General features: G+C 34.8%; 1 protein-coding gene and 1 pseudogene across 2 annotated transcripts; one reads left to right on the forward strand and one right to left on the reverse strand.

Moving 5' to 3' along the window:
• Positions 1-687: 687 nt before the first annotated feature.
• Positions 688-6993, forward strand: LOC145014446 (putative cinnamyl alcohol dehydrogenase 6). Of its 2 annotated transcripts, none has more exons than XM_078972814.1 (6): positions 688-906; positions 1027-1140; positions 1684-1911; positions 2897-3185; positions 3555-3708; positions 6649-6993. In XM_078972814.1, exons 1-6 carry the CDS (start codon positions 812-814, stop codon positions 6849-6851), a joined length of 1083 nt encoding a protein of 360 aa, XP_078828940.1. In that variant the 5' UTR covers positions 688-811; the 3' UTR covers positions 6852-6993. The 2 variants fall into 2 exon arrangements, with proteins under 2 accessions (XP_078828940.1, XP_078828939.1); XM_078972813.1 differs by lacking the exon at positions 6649-6993 and adding an exon at positions 4106-4450 and having other exon boundaries at positions 694-906.
• Positions 6994-17530: 10537 nt separating this feature from the next.
• Positions 17531-20421, reverse strand: LOC145016263 (mitochondrial-processing peptidase subunit alpha-like; annotated as a pseudogene).
• Between the last annotated feature and the right edge of the window lie 910 nt (positions 20422-21331).

Genomic DNA, 21331 nt, shown 5'->3' on the forward strand with positions numbered 1-21331 from the left:
TTTTTTAGTTATACAAATTTTTGTCATTGATTTAAATAAATATGTGAAATTATATCATTTGTATCATTTTTATTTTAATTTTTATTCTAATATTATCAATTTAATGTAATTAAAGTGAAAATTTTAAAATTTAAAATTTGAAATGGTGTTGACAAGTGGTATACATTAATTAGGATACATAACAAAATAAGAATAAAATATGCATTAATTAAGAGATCTAATAGGATTACACATGTCAAAAGAAGAATAAAATTATTCTTTTATTAAAATAGAGATACATTTAAATGTTTTAGTAAATGATAAACGGATGTTTTGATTTTCTTTAAAATGAAATTTTGATCTTTATATTTTTGGGTGTTATATCATGGCCTCATACATCATGTGCAATGGATAAATATATAGTCATATCTAGACTATACAAGGAATTAAAAACATATGATTAAAGCATATCTTTTTGTTATAAATTTATTTATACTTTTCCTCTATCGTTAGTTAACTTGAAATAACTAGCTTTCATATTAGTCAACAACTCTTTTAATATTGTTCACATTAAATTTCCTAAGTCTTAATTAACTTTCCTTTTATTTGATCGTCGTCAACAGAAATTTCAAGGAAGTGTCATTTTGGTCAAATATTTTTCAAATTGAGATATATAAGATTAAATAAATTTCTTCTAATGAAAACTACAAAGAAATATAACTTTAAAATAATAATATACCGAGGCTCAATGCGCTTACCATCACGAGCATAAATATATGAACCATACGTCTCTGTTTCTGTCTATATTTCAATTCAGATTTCAGACACACAAATGGCTCAAGCCACTCCCAATCACAAGCTCACTGTCTCCGGTTGGGCCGCTCATGATAACTCCGGCCTAATCACTCCTTACACCTTCAAGAGAAGGTACATATGCTTTCATTTATTGTCAATTATTTCCAGTTTTTTCATTTATTCTTTTTATTTCATGCTTATTTTGAATTTTGATTCTAATAAATCATGTTTCATAATGTTTATTTTCCATAGAGTTAACGGACCTGATGATGTTTCGATCAAAATCTTGTATTGCGGAATATGTCACACAGATATTCACCATGTCAAAGACGATTGGGGTATCACTAGGTACCCGGTTGTTCCCGGGTAAGTCGATTTCTTGGTCTTCCGTACAAATTTGAAGCTCTCATTGAACATATAAATTTTTGTGTTTATGTATGTGCATGTCGTTGTAACTGTTACTATGTCCTACATCGGTCAAACATTGTCCCGTGTGTCTCTATTTATGTTCCGGTTTAACCTCTTTTCATCTAAGTTTTTTGAAAACTAATCCAAAGACTACACATATATCTTGCATGGTATTATAGTTGGTGCCTCTCTTCTACAACTTAACACCTCCTTGTTTATTCTCGTATCAAGCTTCCATCTGTAAAAAGTGTTGGTGTGTCCACGGTCATTTCATCTCTCTCTCTCTCTCTCTCTCTCTCTCTCTCTCTCTCTCTCTCTCTCTCTCTCTCTCTCTCTCTCTCTCTCTCTCTCTCTCTCTCTCTCTCTCTCTCTCTCTCTCTCAGTGTAATCCAAGGACTCCACGTATATGTAGTAACTACTAGGTGAAACGATTTAATTAATATTGTCAAATGTCAAGTGTTACTTGGTTTACATACAATGAAAGGATGTTGCATGTTTTAGGCATGAAATAACAGGATTGATAACCGAAATCGGGAGCAACGTGGAAGGGTTCAAGATCGGGGACCGAGTTGGGGTAGGATGTCTGGCTGCATCATGCTTGGACTGTGAATTTTGCAACGACTCAATGGAAAATTACTGTGACAAGATTCAGTTGACATACAATGGTATCTTCTGGGACGGCAGCATCACCTATGGAGGTTATTCTGAGATGTTGGTCTTCGATCATCGGTAAATCTTAAGCTTACCTTTTAATGACATTTTGTATCATATTCATGGGTTTACATATTTACTATTTATTAATTCAATTAAAACTATATTTATTGTTTCATATATAATAGTATTGAAGGTAATATTAATACTATATTAATATAATAATATATAGTATTTAATACAGTTTTGAAGTTCAATAAAAACATCACATGTCATTGTTGTTGGGGTGTAAACGCAGTAGGTGGTTAAAGAAAGTGGGTGGACCGGTTCAATGCGAGTGGTATTGGCTAGACCAGTATTTAATTCTCACACCAACATTAAATTATGATGGAAATATGCCATGACTCGCACTAAAATAATTGAACCGGAGTCATTTACTAGCGGACGATTATTCAACGGACCCGGTCAATGTGTTTAATATTCCAACGATAAATTATAACGAACAGTTCATATTATTAAATTGGTCACAGAGAGACATTTATGTGTGGACCATACATGGGATTGGTCGATGTATAAGGATCAGGACATATTGCATCGAATCTGATCGGACACGTTTCTGCTTTTAATTTATTTTAATCATGATGATTTTTTATTTTTGTGCAAAAATCGTATAAAACAATAACATCTATCCGTACGTGGAAATCGTATTTTCAGTATGTTCGTATATGTTGTATTTACTTCAATGAATCTAGTGAGTAAAGTTAAAGACTTTAACTAAAAAGAATAAAACATGTTCAAGTAGTTTAAAAGTGGTCTAAATTGTAGCCGACTGTGTATACTTTATAGTACTTTCTCTCTATAAAAAAGGGGACAGTCATATGAAATCCAGAAAAAGGTTGAACGTATATGTAGTTATATATATTTTAATTTATTGTCGTACTTGTTCGTTTTGTTATGCGTCTTACATTTATATTATTCTATTCTTTTTATCAAATATGCATTTTATGCAAAATTTAGAATAACAATATCTAACAAAAGAACATATTATGGATATATGTTGAAGGTATGTAGTACATATACCGGAAAGCTTGCCGATGGATGCAACTGCACCACTTTTATGTGCAGGGATCACAGTGTACTCACCAATGATCGATAGTAAGTTGCATGAGTCGACTGGAAAACGAATTGGGATCATGGGGTTGGGTGGACTCGGACATGTTGCTATCAAATTCGGTAAAGCTTTCGGTCACCATGTTACAGTCATTAGCACCTCTCCTTCTAAAGAGAAAGAGGCGAAGGAATGTTTGGGCGCTGATGATTTCATCATCAGTACTGATCCCAAACAAATGCTGGTTAGTTCTTAGTTACGATATTATTTGCATAAAAAAAACATTTATGTTGTTATTGTGATAGGACATGTTATTTAAAAATTTCATGATGTCATGAGAATAAAATATGGGGTTGGCTAAAAAGACACCCCATATTGCAATATGGACACCCTAAATAATTTTTTAAATATTTTTATTGGCTAAAATTGTATTGTTTTCCGAAAAAGCTGATTAAAATCAGTTAATTATTGGTTGACTTTTTAAAAAATGGTCAATGGGGTGTCCAGGAGTGTCTTATTAGCAACACCCTAAAATATATGCTGCATGTGACAATTAGAGTTTTAAAATATTGATAAGTAATCCATAGTTTGAGTTGACTTTTTATTGTTTCAGTCAAAGATGAGGACACTTGACTTCATATTGGACACTGTGGCTGCACCACACTCGCTTGGACCAACACTTGAGCTGCTCAAAGTGAATGGGACACTGGCACTTTTGGGTGCGCCCGACAAGCCTCTAGAGTTGCCTGCTTTCCCTATGATCTTTGGTACGTAAGCTTACCCTTTCACTTTTTTTAGGGTTATTAAATATTATATGCATGTGTGGTAGACCAATCTAACAGGCTAAATAACTTGTTAAAACGGGTTTGGGCGACATTATTATAAAAATAAATTATCTAAGTATATATCTTAATTAAGAAAGTATTGTAAAAAGTCCAGGATATGTCTTGCCTTTTATGTGTTGAAGTATACAACATATATACTTGCATACATAATTACACATATATACCCATTTACATATGTATACCCATTTAGGCAAAAATTGTTCGTACTTTATAAATTAACTATAATGACATATGTACACATACACATAGATTTTCATATCAACTAATGTGAATATGTTTATTGAGCTAAATTAAGTATACGGATATATAATTATGATAGGAAAACGGACGGTAAAAGGTAGCATGACCGGAGGCATGAAAGAAACTCAAGAAATGTTGAACTTTTGTGGGAAACACAACATCACATGCGATATTGAGATGGTTACATCTCACAAAATTAACGAAGCCTTAGAAAGATTGGCCAACAATGATGTGAAGTATCGTTTCGTCATTGACATTGCTGGCAAAAACTCAAGCCTTTAATCCAATGTTTCAAATTATGTTTATGTTTTTTGTGTTTTTGAAATTACATTCGGTTTCAGTTTTTATAACTTGTTTGTCATTCTAATGTAATTTGAATTATATCACCTTTAATATTTTCTAAGGAAGTGATTCGAATAAAACAGTTTTTCTTAGTACACAACAATTTATGATTTATAGAGTTGTAAAATACAACATTTTAAAATACAAATTGTTATGCAGGAAAAAAATTGTATATGAAACAGCTCTATTTTCTAGTGTTTAAGCGGTGCTTGAGTTCTTATTTAAAACAACTATTTTATTTTTGTTATTTTTTTTAAAAAGTGCATGCTTGCCTATCCGGTATCAAATTAGCTTATGTGTAACTAATTTTTTTTTTAGTGTTTAACAAGTTTTATACATATAAACTAAACACATAAATATCTTTATATATTTATTATTGATGGTATGTCGTAATTATAACCAATATTAGAGTTCATGTTATGAGTTGATGGACACGATTTCGCTTGATATAACCAATGTTGGATTTTATGTTGTGAGTGTGATGGCAATAAGTTTGTATCCACCTAAAAAGAAAATCCACCCATGCTCCGGGAGGAGTTACAAAATGACCCTAAAAAGCCTTAGTTTGTAGGGATTTGAGAAAAATAGAGTCTATATGGTATGAGGAGGAAATGTTGTGTACCTTTTGCATGTTATAAGAGTATGTGTTTATAGTTATCTTAGGTACAAGATGGTGAAGGCATACCCAAGATTTAGTGTGTGTAGTACAATTGCCTTTGGACCAACTTTTGTGATGTTAGCATGATAAAGTTGGTTAGCCTTCATCTTTAGTTTGAATCTCGGTTTAAGTAGACATGTCAGTTAAGGCTTGTTATTCTTTTAATGATGTGATTTTATGGCAAATCAAGTTCTAACCAAAGCAATGATGCTCATCTTATTATTCTCCGGATCCTTACACCTACATTACATTATGGAGGGTAAAATCCTTAATAAGCTTCCCATTCTAAAGTGTTGTGAAGGACAAGTAAAGTTTGTTTCAGACTTTTAATATGTGTTGCCTACTCAAATAACTTTTTAGCGTGTGGTCTTAGTTTTGTGTGTATCTCGATTAGGCGATTATTTTGTAAAAATATACTATCCATCCATTTCATATTTGTCGTTTCCCTCCCATCTTCATCTCTTTTTGTATTTCCCGCCTTCCATTTTAGAGTATGATATATATATATATATATATATATATATATATATATATATATATATATATATATATATATATATATAGTATTAAGAAGGGTAAGTTTATGGTCACGTACTTAAATTTACTGGCTATTTAAAACATTTTTTACGGTTCTCATGTCGATGATATTGAGATATAGGATATTAGTCAGGGTATTACAACAATATCAACCAATAAGGTCAATCTTTATACTGGTTTATTTGAGGTGTGCTTGAGATTACATGTTTCATATTTTATGAGGGATGTCATGTACTAAATTTGTACTCCATGTTTCTTGCATTAAGCCAAAGATTGTTTTTTTATCGTAATGGTTGAGATCTTAAGCCATAGTTTGGATGTCATGTCGGAGGTTTTCCTATTATGTTCTCTTTATTGCTTAATGTATACCGAAAATAGTTTTCTTTTGTGGTGCAATCTAATATTGGGGAAATCGATGATGGTCTTAAAGGAAGTTGGCGACTTTCGAGCTCTTGGGTGCTAGATCTACATCTTGAAATAGTGGATTTGATGAAAAAGGACAGATGGTGTAAAAGGTTTAAACTCGACGAGTTTTCCAGCCAACTCGACGAGTTGGTTGGGGTTTTTCCTGACTTTCTGATTAATAAAGGAACTCAACGAGTTGATAAGTGCACTCGACGAGTTGGGTCAACATGGGCTGTTAACCTTGACTGTTGACTGTTGACTTTGACCATGGTTGACCAAGTTTGACTTTTGAGGGCATTTTGGGTATTTCAGAGTTTTTGAAATGGTCACATGGTGGTTGTAGGCATTTGAGTCAGGAGTTGAGATTTGAGAGTTGGATCTTATCAGTCAGTGCTGCTTATGAGGTGAGTTTTCCTCATTGTACTTACGGGTCGAAGGCACCAATACCGGCCCAGGATATGTCTTGCATTTTATGTGTTGAAGTATACAACATATATACTTGCATACATAATTACACATATATACCCATTTACATATGTATACCCATTTAGGCAAATATTGTTCGTACTTTATAAATTAACTATAATGACATATGTACACATACACATAGATTTTCATATCAACTAATGTGAATATGTTTATTGAGCTAAATTAAGTATACGAATATATAATTATGATAGGAAAACGGATGGTAAAAGGTAGCATGACCGGAGGCATGAAAGAAACTCAAGAAATGTTGAACTTTTGTGGGAAACACAACATCACATGCGATATTGAGATGGTTACATCTGACAAAATTAACGAAGCCTTAGAAAGATTGGCCAACAATGATGTGAAGTATCGTTTCGTCATTGACATTGCTGGCAAAAACTCAAGCCTTTAATCCAATGTTTCAAATTATGTTTATGTTTTTTGTGTTTTTGAAATTACATTCGGTTTCAGTTTTTATAACTTGTTTGTCATTCTAATGTAATTTGAATTATATCACCTTTAATATTTTCTAAGGAAGTGATTCGAATAAAACAGTTTTTCTTAGTACACAACAATTTATGATTTATAGAGTTCTTATGGGATCTGCTGCACTCACGACTTTAAAACGTGTTGTGACAAGGAAGGTATCTACACCCCTTATAAGTAGATGTTTCGTTCTCCTTCCAAGCCGATGTGGGATCAGATCTAACCCACTTTCACCCCCCATTATAGGGTTCGACGTCCCCGTCGAACACATCGACCCGTGCCCTAGCTCTGATACCATTTGTAACACCCCCTCTGGCACGTATCACAATATTGTCCGCTTTGGGCCACTTGGCACGAGGACTTCCCAGGGGGTCACCCATCTCGGTACTACTCCCGCCCGAGCACGCTTAACTGCAGCGTTCTTATAGGATCTGCTGCCCTCACGGCTTTAAAACGCATTGTGACAAGGAAGGTATCCACACCCCTTATAAGTAGATGTTTCGTTCTCCTTCCAAGCCGATGTGGGATCAGATCTGTGACATCCCCAAAATCACGGCCAGGAAAGACCAGTTTTGTTTATACTTTATTTCAAAATTAGAGTTATCTTTTAATAAAAGGGTTGCGGAACTTGTCCTAAAACAATAATATGATAAAGATTTATCAAAAGCATTTCCATAGAAATGTATTTCATTAAAAGACTCGGGATGTCATGTTCGTACAGATCAAAAGTATAAACAGTACAATATAAGCCTTACTACATTATTTCATATCTACAGGCCTATATCCGTAATCCCTCGTCCGAAACATCACACCTATGCTCATGCGCCACTACCTGTAATACATAAAACTGAGTGGGTCAGGCTTGGGAGCCTGGTGAGCACATAGGGTTTTCAACCCACAATAAATAAGATTATTAATTTCATCAATCAACAATAACCCGATTACCCGTTCCCGTTATCCTCACTTTACGTCCCTAAACACCTATCATAAGGAACCTAGCCTAAGGATCATCATCGGGACGGACACTACTGCTAAGGGGATTCCTCAGCAATATATGTCCTAATAGGCAACCATGTGGGGGATGGAGTACACTGGTGAACACATCGTTCACAACACCTACAGGTTGCGAGCTTGCTAGTGTTCCACTGGACTGTCTAGAAGAGTCCGTGGTTGTCATCTATACTCCGCTAGATGACTGGATCAACAATAACAACATCGAGGCCTCTCATCATTTTATCACACATCACCTATTACATCTACCCATGTTTTACCCCAACATTTTCATAGATATAAAATACATATATAGTTTAAATCATTGAAAACATATATAACAACGTTCATCTAGCATAGATAGCAAGTATTCAGATAATATGCACACATAACACGTAATTTATATAAAATACTTCATATCTATGTGTAAGTTGAAAGTCACTATGCACTCACCTGATTAGGTGGTGACTCAGCACTCGGACAGTGCTTCGATACTCTCACAACGATTTTCCTTTGATAAAACCTAGTATTGATACCACTAGGGTTTAGTCTAATGATAACCGCGACAAATTAATTATCTGACTATTATTATTATTATTATTATTATTATTATATAAGCGTTAATAACACTCAGTATAACTCATAATAATAGCCCAAATAATTATTTTAAGGACCTAATAACATTCCTATATTAAAACATAAGCTAAACTAAAGATAGGATAGGTACAACTCATTTACAGCGGGTTTTTCTCGAAAACCGGGCTTCGCTGGAGCAGCATTCCCGAGCTGAAAGGCTCTTTTCTCGGGACTCCGAGAGCCTCGGGGCTTCCTTCGGGTGCTAGGGGGTTTACCTAGGCTTTTAGAGGGGTTAGGGAGCTTAGAGAGAGAGTTTAAAGAGAGAAAGAAGAGGGGTGAGGGGTGAGGAAATGAGGGAACCTAAATTTGTAACATCCCCCTCTGGCACGTATCACAATATTGTCCGCTTTGGGCCACTCGGCACGAGGACTTCCCAGGGGGTCACCCATCCTGGTACTACTCCCGTCCGAGCACGCTTAACTGTAGAGTTCTTATGGGATCTGCTGCCCTCACGGCTTTAAAACGCGTTGTGTTAGGGAAGGTATCCACACCCCTTATAAGGAATGCTTAGTTTTTGAGAAAAACCCGCTGTAAGTGAGCTGTACCTATCCTATCTTTAGTTTAGCTTATGTTTTAATATAGGAATGTTATTAGGTCCTTAAAATAATTATTTGGGCTATTATTATGAGTTATATTGAGTGTTATTAACGCTTATATAATAATAATAATAGTCAGACAATACTGTTATGATCTGTTAAATCGATATCCTGGTAGATAGGATGTTGCTATGCTTAGTGATCGGTTAGATCTGTTTGACTGGTTGTAGACTGCCATATGATTATATGTTATATGTGCATACGGTGGTTGAGGTTTCTATGCTTTGTACGTAAGCCAACAGGTCGAGGGTATTCCAACCCTATGGTTGATTGAACCCATAGTATTGAAGGGTTTTGAGCATTCTAACACTCCTATGGTGTAAATGTAACCCTAGATGCCTTGGATCTATGTTTTATCTATCATACATGCAAACTTTCAATTTTCCAGGGCATCATCCTAACTAGCATACTATGATTTGAAACCTTAAGCCTTTAATGTTGGATTAGTGTCTAAATCCATAACTATAACTGGTATGTACTTGACCCAATGGGCATGGTTCATTTGGGTTGCATGGCATCAGAACAATTTGGATAGACTTTTGTGAGAAAAGGATAATTATGATTTGTTAATATATTATAAGTTCTAATATATTAATATGAAATCATATTATTTAATTAGTATTGATCAAGAATTAATTTGCAATTAATATTGTGATCAAAATGAGACTAATTAAATATATGAGGATTGATTGTGTAAATCATTCATTCTTATATATGTGGGCTTATGATCCATAGTTCTTCATGTTGGGCTAAACCCATGGAGTAACCCATGGATACTCCATGGAGGTTTTAACTCATGAAGCATGAAGAATATAGAAAGACATGAGTTACATGGTGTAACCCTAATAGCCACCATATATAAGGACCCCATGGCTCAAGAAATTGGCACTAGTGTGTGTACACATGAGGGCTAGCCGATTTGAGCATGGGAACCTTTTCTCTCAAGTTATTCCAAGATGTTGGTGATGTTTTGTGAACCATTTGAGGTTTCACACTTGAGGCACTAGGCTCTTAAGCTCTATGGAATCAAGCTACATGAAAAGGTATGTCTTCTAACTTGTTTATATTACCCAAGTATCAATGATTGTATGCTAGTTAGGGTAATACCTTGGAAAGTTCAAGTTTGCATGTATAATAGAGAAAACATAGATCCAAGGTATTTAGGGTTTAATGTACACCATAAGAGTGTTAGAATTCTCAAAACTCTTTAGTGATATCAGAGCTTAGGCCTGTTTTCAATTATACTTGATGCAAATTGCTGCAAAATGCTGAAAAGTTTGATTTTCTGCTGTTCTGGACAGTGTGCTCGCCGAGTCCACTGATAGACTCGCAGAGTCCATGCATAAAATTATCCAACTCGTTGAGTTGGTTCATGCACTCAACGAGTTGGACCCCCACACAACATATTTTCGAGGTTTTGTGCTGGAATTGGACTAGGAACATTACCCTAAGTTGTTTTTGAACTTGTAAACCTGTTTTTGATCTGGTAATGTTCATGATAATCCAATTTCATAGATAATTGTCAATAAATTCATATTTTGTATTAGTATAATGGTTAGGCTAATTACATGAAAAGTGTTTGATTTGAATAATCTGGTTCTTATGAGTTGATTTAGATTAATAGAAAAGTTATGTGATAATATGTTTTTAATCCAAATTAATCTAAACGTTGTTCATAATATGTGTTTTTGTAACTTGTCCTCAACTTATATGAAAGGTTACATTTATGATTATTGAAACTCATAAGATTTCTATAAGTTATGAAAAATGGAGAGTCTCATTTTTAAATGTTTTAAAGTCTCCCATAAATTGTCCTCAAGTTATGAAACTTGAAGAGTTTTTTTTATTAAAACTACTTTAAAAACATAAGTTATGAAATTGAAAAGTTTTAGAATAGTTCAGAACTTACCCTCAAGTTTTGGAATTTGTAAAGCTTCACACACACTTTAATTCCAAACCCTAGAGTTTTAAAAGTTAAAATTCAACCCTTATACTTTATAGTATTACAAGTTAATAATATATATATACATATATATATATATATATATATATATATATATATATATATATATATGTGTGTGTGTGTGTGTGTAAGATCAAGTCAGTTTTACCATTAGTAGGCCTCATTCACGAAACCGGTCTATAAGGGGGGTATAAGGTTACCGCCTATAAAAATGGCAGTTTAATGGGTGTCCACTCTCACCCACTACACTAGTGGAGGGTTGTTAGCCAAACGGGTAGGACAAGGACTAGAATTCTCCCTTCATTAAAAGTATTAATGATAAATAATAAGTAACTAAACTATTATGAATTCCCAATCTTAGTTACATAGGAAAATGTGAATTTGGTGCTAACCCATGAAATTACACTTTGCGCTTTGCTTAAGTCGGTTAGTGGAGTGAGTGTGGTTAACCAGCACAGTAGCTTGATTTAACAAGGTAGGAAAAGGGTAGTTTAATGTTTATCATAGTATCGGTGGAGCGCGTGTGGTTAACCGACACATCGATTGAGTGGTAAATATCAAGGGTACCAAGTATATTTTCATGGTTATTGACACCTTGTTTTGTGATCCTCGGCATCCCAGTCACAAAAATTGAGAGGGCACAATCGAGATTGAAACATCCCATTGAAAAGTTCAATGGATCTCAAAAGATCTAGGAGTTTCAAATCCAATTAAAACCTAATAAATTATTTCGTTTTTCATGGTGGAAATTGGTGAATCGTGATTCGCCTACCTTCAAATATTTTATAGCTTGGATTACAGCATCTCTCTTCTAAGTTATAAAATATTGTGTTGGGTCCTAGCCTTAATATTTCATATTGGGTGCTATATTAAGGACTTTAAATCGACTATCTTGAATATCTCCCAAAAGATGTCTGGTTCAGACAATTATGATCTTCCCAAAACTCTTGGGACAAGCTTTCCTAATGAAGATGATGTCCTAGAAATCATTCTTCACTCCCTCCACCTCCTCTAATTATTCTCCCTAACCTACAAGTTCTTGAATAGTTCAAGGTCACTCAAGCCCTATTGGCAAGCAAGGTCTATGCGTGCTCACATCTTGGAGATGAAGTCACATATTGACAAACCGGGAGAGTTGGGTGTCAAAGTCTTGAGAAAGTTGGTTGTTCAATCACCTTCTAAGTCTCATAGTGAGTGTCCTTTGGGACTACTATGTAAAAGACTATGACATGACCCTTAATAATCTTATCTATTTGCTTGGTGCTGCTAAATCAGTAATGATTTGGAGCACTGGTAGAGCAAATTTGATCAAGAAGATCAACTTACCAGATTTCCACAGACATTGACAATCGTAATATTGGATATCTAGAAAAAACTTCTCTTCCCAAGGAAAGGGATTGACGATAGTCAACTCGGTTGACCAAATGGTAAAGAGAAAGACAAGTTTGAGATAGTCCAGTGTACCATTACCAAAGAGTCCATATGTTTATATTGCCAAAAGGAAGGGGCATTGGTTGCAAAACTGCCCTAACTACCTGAAAGATCTGAGAGAAGGTGTAGTCAAAAATTTTGACCTCAGCTTCAGGTAAGTCGACTATCTAACTCAATTAAGTTCCCATTTGGAGATTCTTAATACATTTTGATGTATGGCAGGATCAAGCAAATGGAAGGAAACTTAAAGAAAGAGTATGTTGAATCTGATCGCGAAGATGGATTTCAATCGCATGGTTCGAAGATCGGATTCTTGAGCTGCTACTTAGGAGTTATGATAGATTGCTAGAAAATATGTAATAACATAGTTTTCATTTAAGTTACATTGTAAGGAAACGTTTTTCCGCATGTTATAAATAAATAAAATTTTTTATTTTATTTTATCTCCTTCCAATGGCATTTATGGAAAATTGATGTTTATATGTTTCTAGAAATAAGGAAAGATTTTCATCACCTAAGTTTCAATTGGACCAAAACTTGGAATCATGCAAGTTGTATAGTATGATGAATGAAAATCTTCATCTTTGGAAAATTAAGACTAATTCCTTGTTCACATGTATATGTGAGTCAAGTGAAGGACTAAGGGATTGAGTACACATTCTTGTGAAACGGTCAAGTCCACCACAAAAGATCGATAAGACTATTCGTCATGATTTACTAAAGTTTAGTAAATATGGTTATACTTACAAGTTTATGTATAATTCTGAAACATCGGAAAAGTTTCGATGTATGGCAAAACGAATGAGAATAATCAAATTAGGCAGAAAGATAAAAGTTTCTCAAATCTGAAAAGATGGGAGAGTACTTTAGTATCATGTTTTGTGATCATCTTGATGATTAAGAAACCATTTCATAATTGGTCCTCTAAGGATATCTTAGTGCATTCTTATGGCTAAGAAGAGGAGTTAATAATTGTTAAAATGGTTAAATCAATTTAACTTGTATTCGCCCTCCCCTAAAACTTGAAGGAAACATGAAAATGTAGGCTATGAACTCACCTTGACTGATTTCAGTAGATGGATGATGAAGAAAAAGGAGTTTCCAAGTCAAGAACACTTGGGAGATGCTTGAAGATTCGAAGATTCCAAAAGAGGATGAAGAGCTCAAAACTCTTGGAGAATCTCAAAATCTTGGAGAGGAAGTGAGAAAGAAAAAGTGTATTTGCTTTTGGTGAAGTGCTGGTGATCTAAGGAGGATGAGTAGTAAAGTTTCATTGTGTGTATGGGTTTAAGGAAACTTGTGGGGGAAGGGTAAGAGTACAATGAGTGGGCAAGACTGATGTGAATAGTGTCTGAGAGTGGTCATAGAGTGGGTATGGGAGGTTTCTTGTGTCATTACTAGAAAAACAGCTTTTTACGACGCGCAATGCGTGTTGTAAAATGCTCAGACGGTGCGCAAATGCGTATCAAGGAAGGCCCTGTGATAACGAGAGACGACACGCTTTTGCACATCGTCTATTTACGATGCGCATTTATGACACGCAATGCATGTCAAGGAAGGCCTTGTCATAAAAGAAGACGACACACATTTGTGTCTCGTAATCTTACGACGCGCTTTAGGACACGCATTGCGTATAATTAAAGCCCCTGTCATTAATGAAGATGACACGCATTTGCGTGTCATAAACTTCAAGAACCATTTACGATATGCATATACGACGTGCGTTTATGATGCTCATTTACGCATAATACAAATATATATATATATATATATATATATATATATATATATATATATATATATATATATATATATATATATATATATATATATATATCAAAACACTCAATTTCATCCAATACCATCATGTCAAAAATTGTAATCCATCGGTATTAAGGGATCTAATTGTACATTGTTATTAAGAGGTTTTCACTAACTATATAACCTAATACTACATTTCTATTAAGGTCACCTTCTTGTTTCAGATATCATGTCAAAAAAATCTTCCATATTGTTGGTTTGCCACCGATTCCTTTCGTGAATAAACAGATGGAGCGACTCTGCCTTTTTCAATAGCACATATCGGTTCCTTTTGTGAATCCACTTGGGTTGATCAAGTCGGCGTATAAAACGACTCTAAGAACCGAGGTGCTAAGGGCACGTACATGAGCACTCGGGTGAGAAAGGCACCGAATGGTAACATGCAATCGACACTGTTACATTCAATCAAATTCATTCTTTAATGAATGTCCGTCTATAAAAGAAGTCCAAGGCTTTGGTTTCAGTGTATCCTACTATCAAATATTCATATAATAGAAATCAAGATTATTAAAATTTGATTTTCACCTTGAAAAGATTGGAGAGTTCATCTGCAGCTGCCATGCCAGATTCTCCCCATTCCAGCATTGGTTGAATTGCTCTAGCAGTTGTTTCCAAAAGCTAAAACAACAATCAAATCAATGAAAGAGTATGTGAAATGAAGCTAAATTTTAAAATATATGACACGTCGAGTTCTGGTAGATTACATGCTTCTCCATCAACAAGCATGTCATAATTACCAATGACTCATGGGTATTGTGATTTCTCATGAGCTTAACAATTAGTTTAACAATCCTCTTTAGCAAACCATGGTTGCAAATCTCTCTCAGCCTAACAACCAAAACAACAACATAGATTCAATATTTTTTAATATGGTAATAAGAAAGAATGTTAGGATACTTTTTTGAAAAAAAAAATCATTAATCGCGAGTTCTATAGATATATAAAATAGTGAAAATGAAAAGGTCATGTAACTTACATCATCCTCATTGGCAGAGAAACTCCTTTGATGAGTTAACCTAGGAATTGTGTTTTTTGAAGAAACAAATATTAGTTTTGTGAGCCTTTGAATTCTACTCATTAAAGCTATTTTATTTTTTTAATAAACACAAAGCTTAAATATTAAAAAAATAAAACAATACCTTCTATTTAACTTATTTTAATACAAGGGTATTTTAGTCTTTTATAAAAAATAAAAAAATTCCACCTTCCTTACTAAACTGGATTTCAAACATTTACAACATTTAACCGTGTCATTAATCATTTAAAAATGGAGCTTCATTATAAAAAAATGAACATGTTCTAGAACTAAATAAGATACTAAGTGGAGACTCACAGTTAGTAACGTTCATTCATCCAGGTGTGTCTACACCTAACCAAACATAGAATGTGGCATACCGGATTGCAACACCAATAACATCCATATGAACCACCACCAAGGCAGAGAAACCACCATCACAAACCGCTATCTAAACAAAAAATCTACCAGATCAACAAGATGCTTAGAAAACAACAAACCTGATAAGACACCACTTATCACAGTAAGCCAATGATGATGGTCCATTAGTTATTGTTACACTTCTTCCTAAAAGTCTTCATTGGTTATTGTTTCACTACAAGTTTATTATTAAGAGACTTAATGCAAAAAGATTCAACAACTAATTTGGGAAATTAGAAAAAAAGAAAAAGAAAAAGGGAACTAGAACTTGCCTAAACTCAACAATATTTTTTTAGATCTTTGCAAACTAAACTAGTAATAGATTAAACATGGTTAAATCTCATTATCATAATGGTTAATTTTTTTTCCAATAAAACTATAAAAGTTTAAGACAATTTTTTCATTTTTACCAATTTTGACCTCATATACTGTTATATCAGGTTTCATGACTTCATCGGTAATTCTGTTATGTCCACTTGCACATCTAATCTCCCCATGCACTCTTCCATTACCTAGTAAACATTATCAACCAAAAAACAAATTACTATTAAGCTTTATGTGTATTGTATAATCTATACACATACATATAATGTAATCAGATGAAAGGTTACCAATCTAGAAAGCACAGGCAAGCAAACACAATCATGTCCAGCTGCTCGTACAGGACAAATCCTTTCACAAGCCTCCATGAAAGCAGTCTTCCATAGCTCCATGGAGAAGTTTTCTTTTTCTTGCTCACGTGATGTTTTTTTTTTACTACATTCTAAATCTACAATTCTAACAATTGCCTCTGCAGCCGTTGATTGCATATATCAAATAAGTGTCCGCAACAACTTAATCACCACATAATTATACTCTTATATAATAAAAAAAGAAAAGTCATTAATATTTAATATTATGCAACAAACCTGCCACCAGACTGACTCGATAATTCATGAAAAGATCCAAGATTCAACTTTTTCCAAAGCAAAACACAATATTTAAGTAAACACACACACACACACACACACACACATATATATATATATATATATATATATATATATATATATATATATATATATATATATATATATATATATATATATGTATGTATGTATAATTCAAAAAGGGATCAGGTGGACGAGGTCCAATCCTAACATAGTCCCGGATAAATTATTCAGCAAAAGTTGTTTTGTGGAGCCTTTCATGTTAACATGAAGAAATCCAACCCACCTCCCATTCCGTTCCATGAATCCGAGCACCTAAATATGAAGCTCGTGTTCATATAGCTGGAATTGTAATTGACAAGGTTGTAATCCATGATGGTGTTGACTTAATCTTGTGGACAGATTGACTCGATCATATCTTCTCGAACAATCTTCAAAATTTGGACCATTAGGCCGATGTTTTAAATCTGCTAAATCATGTGCTTGATGTTGATGGTTGATGGTTTATGTTCACATCATCCAAATGATGTTTTGAGTAACTTGTTTAAATCCCAACAAGCACCTGGGAATGGAATGCCTGGAAATCCCATGTTGCCTATGGATCCTATGACATATAATAATGGTTATCTTCAATATTTATGATTAATCCTGCATCATTTGGATCTTAACCTGTAAACTATGTTGCTATGAGTAGCATTTTAGCTCAAGATAAGTTTTACCTTTAACAGATGCATCCTCAGAATTTTAGTGCAGGAAATGCTTCTGTAAGTCAAGTGGGGGTGGGGGTATAACTCAGCAGTTGTTCCATATATTTAATGTGGTTGGGATGTAATGTTCTGGTGAAAGAACATTTAGCAGGTAAGCATAAGCTTCTCTATCCTACACATGAAATCAATCTACTATTAATAAACATGAAAAAAGCACAATGAAATCAAACTATTGTTCCAGATATTCAATGTGGTTGAGTACCTCCTACTGTATCATGAAAATAAGTTATGACAATCACTACAATTTCAAGAAAACATGACATATTAGATATTATATAACTAATGTCCTTATCTACCAGGTCTTAACACGATGATCACCTCCAACATAAACTGACTTTGGCTCCTCAAAATGTACGCCACCTGGCAAATCAGACAGAAGAGGCTCTGCATATTTCAACAATTCCTCATGTTCAACCCCCGAGGCAGCAAGTACAATCCTAGGAGCAGTGTATTTTTCCTGAAATTTTCAAAAAATATAAAATACAAATAATATAAAATACAAAGAATGTATAGTTGTCTAGTTTAAGTGCTTAACGCATTAAGCTCAAAAAATGAAAAAGAAATTGCCCCTAAATCTATGAGTATGACTTACAGATACAAATTCTTCCAAAATTGAACTGCTTAATCTGTTTAATGAGCCTTCTGATGCAAGAAGAGGATTGGCTAATGCACCAGAATATCCAACAGAATCAATTGCCTCTAACAACAAGGTTTCTGGATTGTTGGCATATTCACTGATAGCAGCTTTCACTTTCTAGATCTTTAAAACAATATAATATAAATTTTAAGAAATAATCTAAAAGAAAACCCAAGAAAGGAAATAGAAAGAAACGAAAATAGGCAAACAAATACCTGCTCTGTTAGTTGTGCTTTTGAAAGCCATACGTTCTAGAAGATGTGTGGCTCCAAATGAAATTGGTGTTTCATACATTGAGCTAGAATTCACATACAACTCAATGGAAGCTGCAGGATTCTATTCCAATAATCAAGCACATGAGATGACGATATGAAATACCTTGGTGATAAAGGAATAAGGAAAATAGTTGCTTGCTGCTGAAGTTTTAGAGGCAATTCTGACTCCATTTTGGAGGGTTATGATTTGGGCCTTTCCGGTTTCAACATGATCAGGTAGAGAGGATGCGAGTTCAATCCCCTTAAGTGGAAAGTATGGAGGAGGGAGGCTGGGAGAACTTCATCCTGTAAACCAACTAAAGATACCCCCTGAAGATGATTTGGCTGTAACTGCACTTGAACTTGCAAACCTGCCCAAGAAAAAAAATCAGAATTTGAAAATTTGACAACAAAAAAGGAAATATGAACCTCGTTTATGTGAAAAAAAAAATGTACTCGTTTAACTTAAGAAGGTGTGGCCATAGGTATGACATTTCTTTTCCCAAATTCCCTGAAGGATCTAAAGTTCTAAACCAATAGTTGTAAGCTGAAATGGTGAAATCAAGTTGTTTTCAGAGATGAGAAGTAGATGTAGGAAAAAACGGAGGCATAAAGGAGAAATCGAAAGTACCAGGTGAAATCGCTGATGCATGAAAAAAATCATAATCCATTTTTGCTTGATTGAGAAGATGAGTCGAGAGATGAATGAGAAATTGTGTTTCCTCTTATTTGTTGAACGACTGAAGAAATAGGGCAGCATAGAAGCATCCTTTTCATACAATAGTGCAATCAGACCTAGGGCTTGGAAACTTGAGGAGTCTTAGTAGATGGCGTAGGGTGGAGGGGAGGTGGAAAAGTGAGCCTGAGGAGTCGATACTTATGTAACAATGTTGATAGATTACTTGTGGTTCTTCTATGACGAGTATGAGAGAGATTAATTGATAGGTATGTAGTCGCCGATGTTGTAGCCTGAGGAGTCACAACACCATTGCGGTGGAGGAGTCGTAGTTGCCGAACTACGTTGCAATCGAGATTGAAGCGAATGGGGCGTAAGTCTCCGATCAAAAAAAGCCCTAGCTTATGTTGTGCAGGCTTGAAGAGTTGGTGTGGGTTGGAGGTAGTGGAGGTGGGTGAGGGGCGGAGACGAAGGAGAGGAGATGTTAGAGAACAGATCGATACGAATGTAGGAGAAAAAAGAGGGGTTTAAAATTTTTGGGGATTTAATTTTCCCTCTTAGAAGAGAGACGTGTGTTTGTTAAAAAATATAAAACGACATTCACAGAGGACGCACATTTTAGATAAAGTGCCCTCCGTGTTTTTAATTTTTTCACATGAGACACTAATTTAAGGGCACGCAATAATTCGTGACCTAAATCCTTAAATTTTTTAAGAGATGACACTTTTTTTTAATGTCACTCTCTTTTGCGTAACATAAATCAACGAGTTTCGTAGTTTGTGCGTCGTAAAAGGGTCTTTTTCTTGTAGTGTGTCATAGTTTTGTGGAAAAGTCAAGGATCACTTTTTGTACTTTGCCTTTGCTCTTAAGGAAGGTGTGGATTTTAATATGGAATCCTTAGAATATGCATATTTTATGATCTTAGAAGGTTAAAAATAATAAAATATGGCTTTATACGAAAATCCCATGCGAAAATCATCGAAAACGGGCTTAAAAGGAAGTCGAGGTTGAAAACCGGGTGAAAAGGTGCTCCCTGCGAAGTTGCTTGCATTGGGCTGAAGGTTCGGTCAGTAGTCAGAACCAAAGGAAAAGTTGGTCGTAGGGAACCGAAAGCGAAATGGAGCGAAGGGAGGTTTCGGTCCGAAGGGACCTTCGATCCTCTGAGGTTCGGTTAGGTCTTAGCAGTTTCGGTCCAAATAGGGTTTGGTTCTTCATGGCTTCAGTCCATAAGGTGTAGTTTTCGGTTCTAGAGGAAGGCTTCAGTTCTAATAGGGACCTCAGTCTTATAAGGCTATTTTTCAAGGAATCTTCCCGTTTCGAGCGTTTTTTCACCGAGTTAAGTGTCGGGATGACCCGAGTGATTATAAAAAGTTAAAAGAGATTTTTAGAGAGATTCGAGAGAGATTTGGGAGACATTTGGGAGGGAGAGAGATTTATAAAGAGAGATTGAGAGAGACTATGTTTGTGACCTTTTTGAGTGTTTGGCTTCGTAACGCAAGGTTCGTACACCCCGTTAAGCCTCGTTATGGATGTTATACGCCCCGAGGGGTACAGAATAATGTTTTACCAAATAGTTTCATCACTTACCCTGAATAAGGTCTAAGAATTCTGAACATACGCACTTTCCAAGTAATAACTTCTTATTAAAATAGCGAGTTGTACAATAGAAGACATAAAGTAAACCCCAACCCACAAGGGTTAGATAAGTTGACCTGTTTTGACTTGTTGACTTTATTTGACTTCAACTTGACCAAAAATTGAGGTTGTCACATCATCCCCCGTTAGAAGGAATCTCATCCCAAAATTAGTGTTTTGACTGGGAGTTCAAGAATTTGGGGAAAAGACGAGGGCATTTTTCATAATACATGACATTGATATGGTAAGGGCCAAGCCATTTTATGTTAATTGATGACGTTTGGACATCTTATTGTAACCGGTGTTAATTCGATTTAAAACTAAAAGTGTTTGTTTTGGGATGATAGTGTATTATATTATACTCCCTGCTTTATCCTTGTTATTCTTACTACGAATTTTTATAATATAGTTAGTGAGTACTAGCAGTATGAGTGATTTGACAAAAGTGATGAAATTTAGTAGTATGACTCCCACCAGTTCTTTTATAATCGTTGGGTGTAAACTAGTCGTATATCATTAAGATTGCAAGGGCAGTCAAATGAGTGACTCTACCTTAAGCTCACAACCAAACAAGGAATAGGAAATAAAGCGGAATTACACATCCTAAGTCTATAGAATCTGAATGATATATGACCA

This window comes from Lactuca saligna, chromosome 9 (genome assembly GCF_052625555.1).
Source record: "Lactuca saligna cultivar CGN05327 chromosome 9, ASM5262555v1, whole genome shotgun sequence".
In the NCBI taxonomy this organism is placed as follows: domain Eukaryota; kingdom Viridiplantae; phylum Streptophyta; class Magnoliopsida; order Asterales; family Asteraceae; genus Lactuca; species Lactuca saligna.

Bases quoted from the DNA above. Each gene is read 5' to 3' on its own strand.
- LOC145014446 (XM_078972814.1), top strand. From the start codon at position 812: ATGGCTCAAGCCACTCCCAATCACAAGCTCACTGTCTCCGGTTGGGCC. The intron at 907-1,026 runs GTACATATGCTT...TATTTTCCATAG, and splicing joins CCTTACACCTTCAAGAGAAG to AGTTAACGGACCTGATGATG. The intron at 1,141-1,683 runs GTAAGTCGATTT...TGCATGTTTTAG, and splicing joins AGGTACCCGGTTGTTCCCGG to GCATGAAATAACAGGATTGA.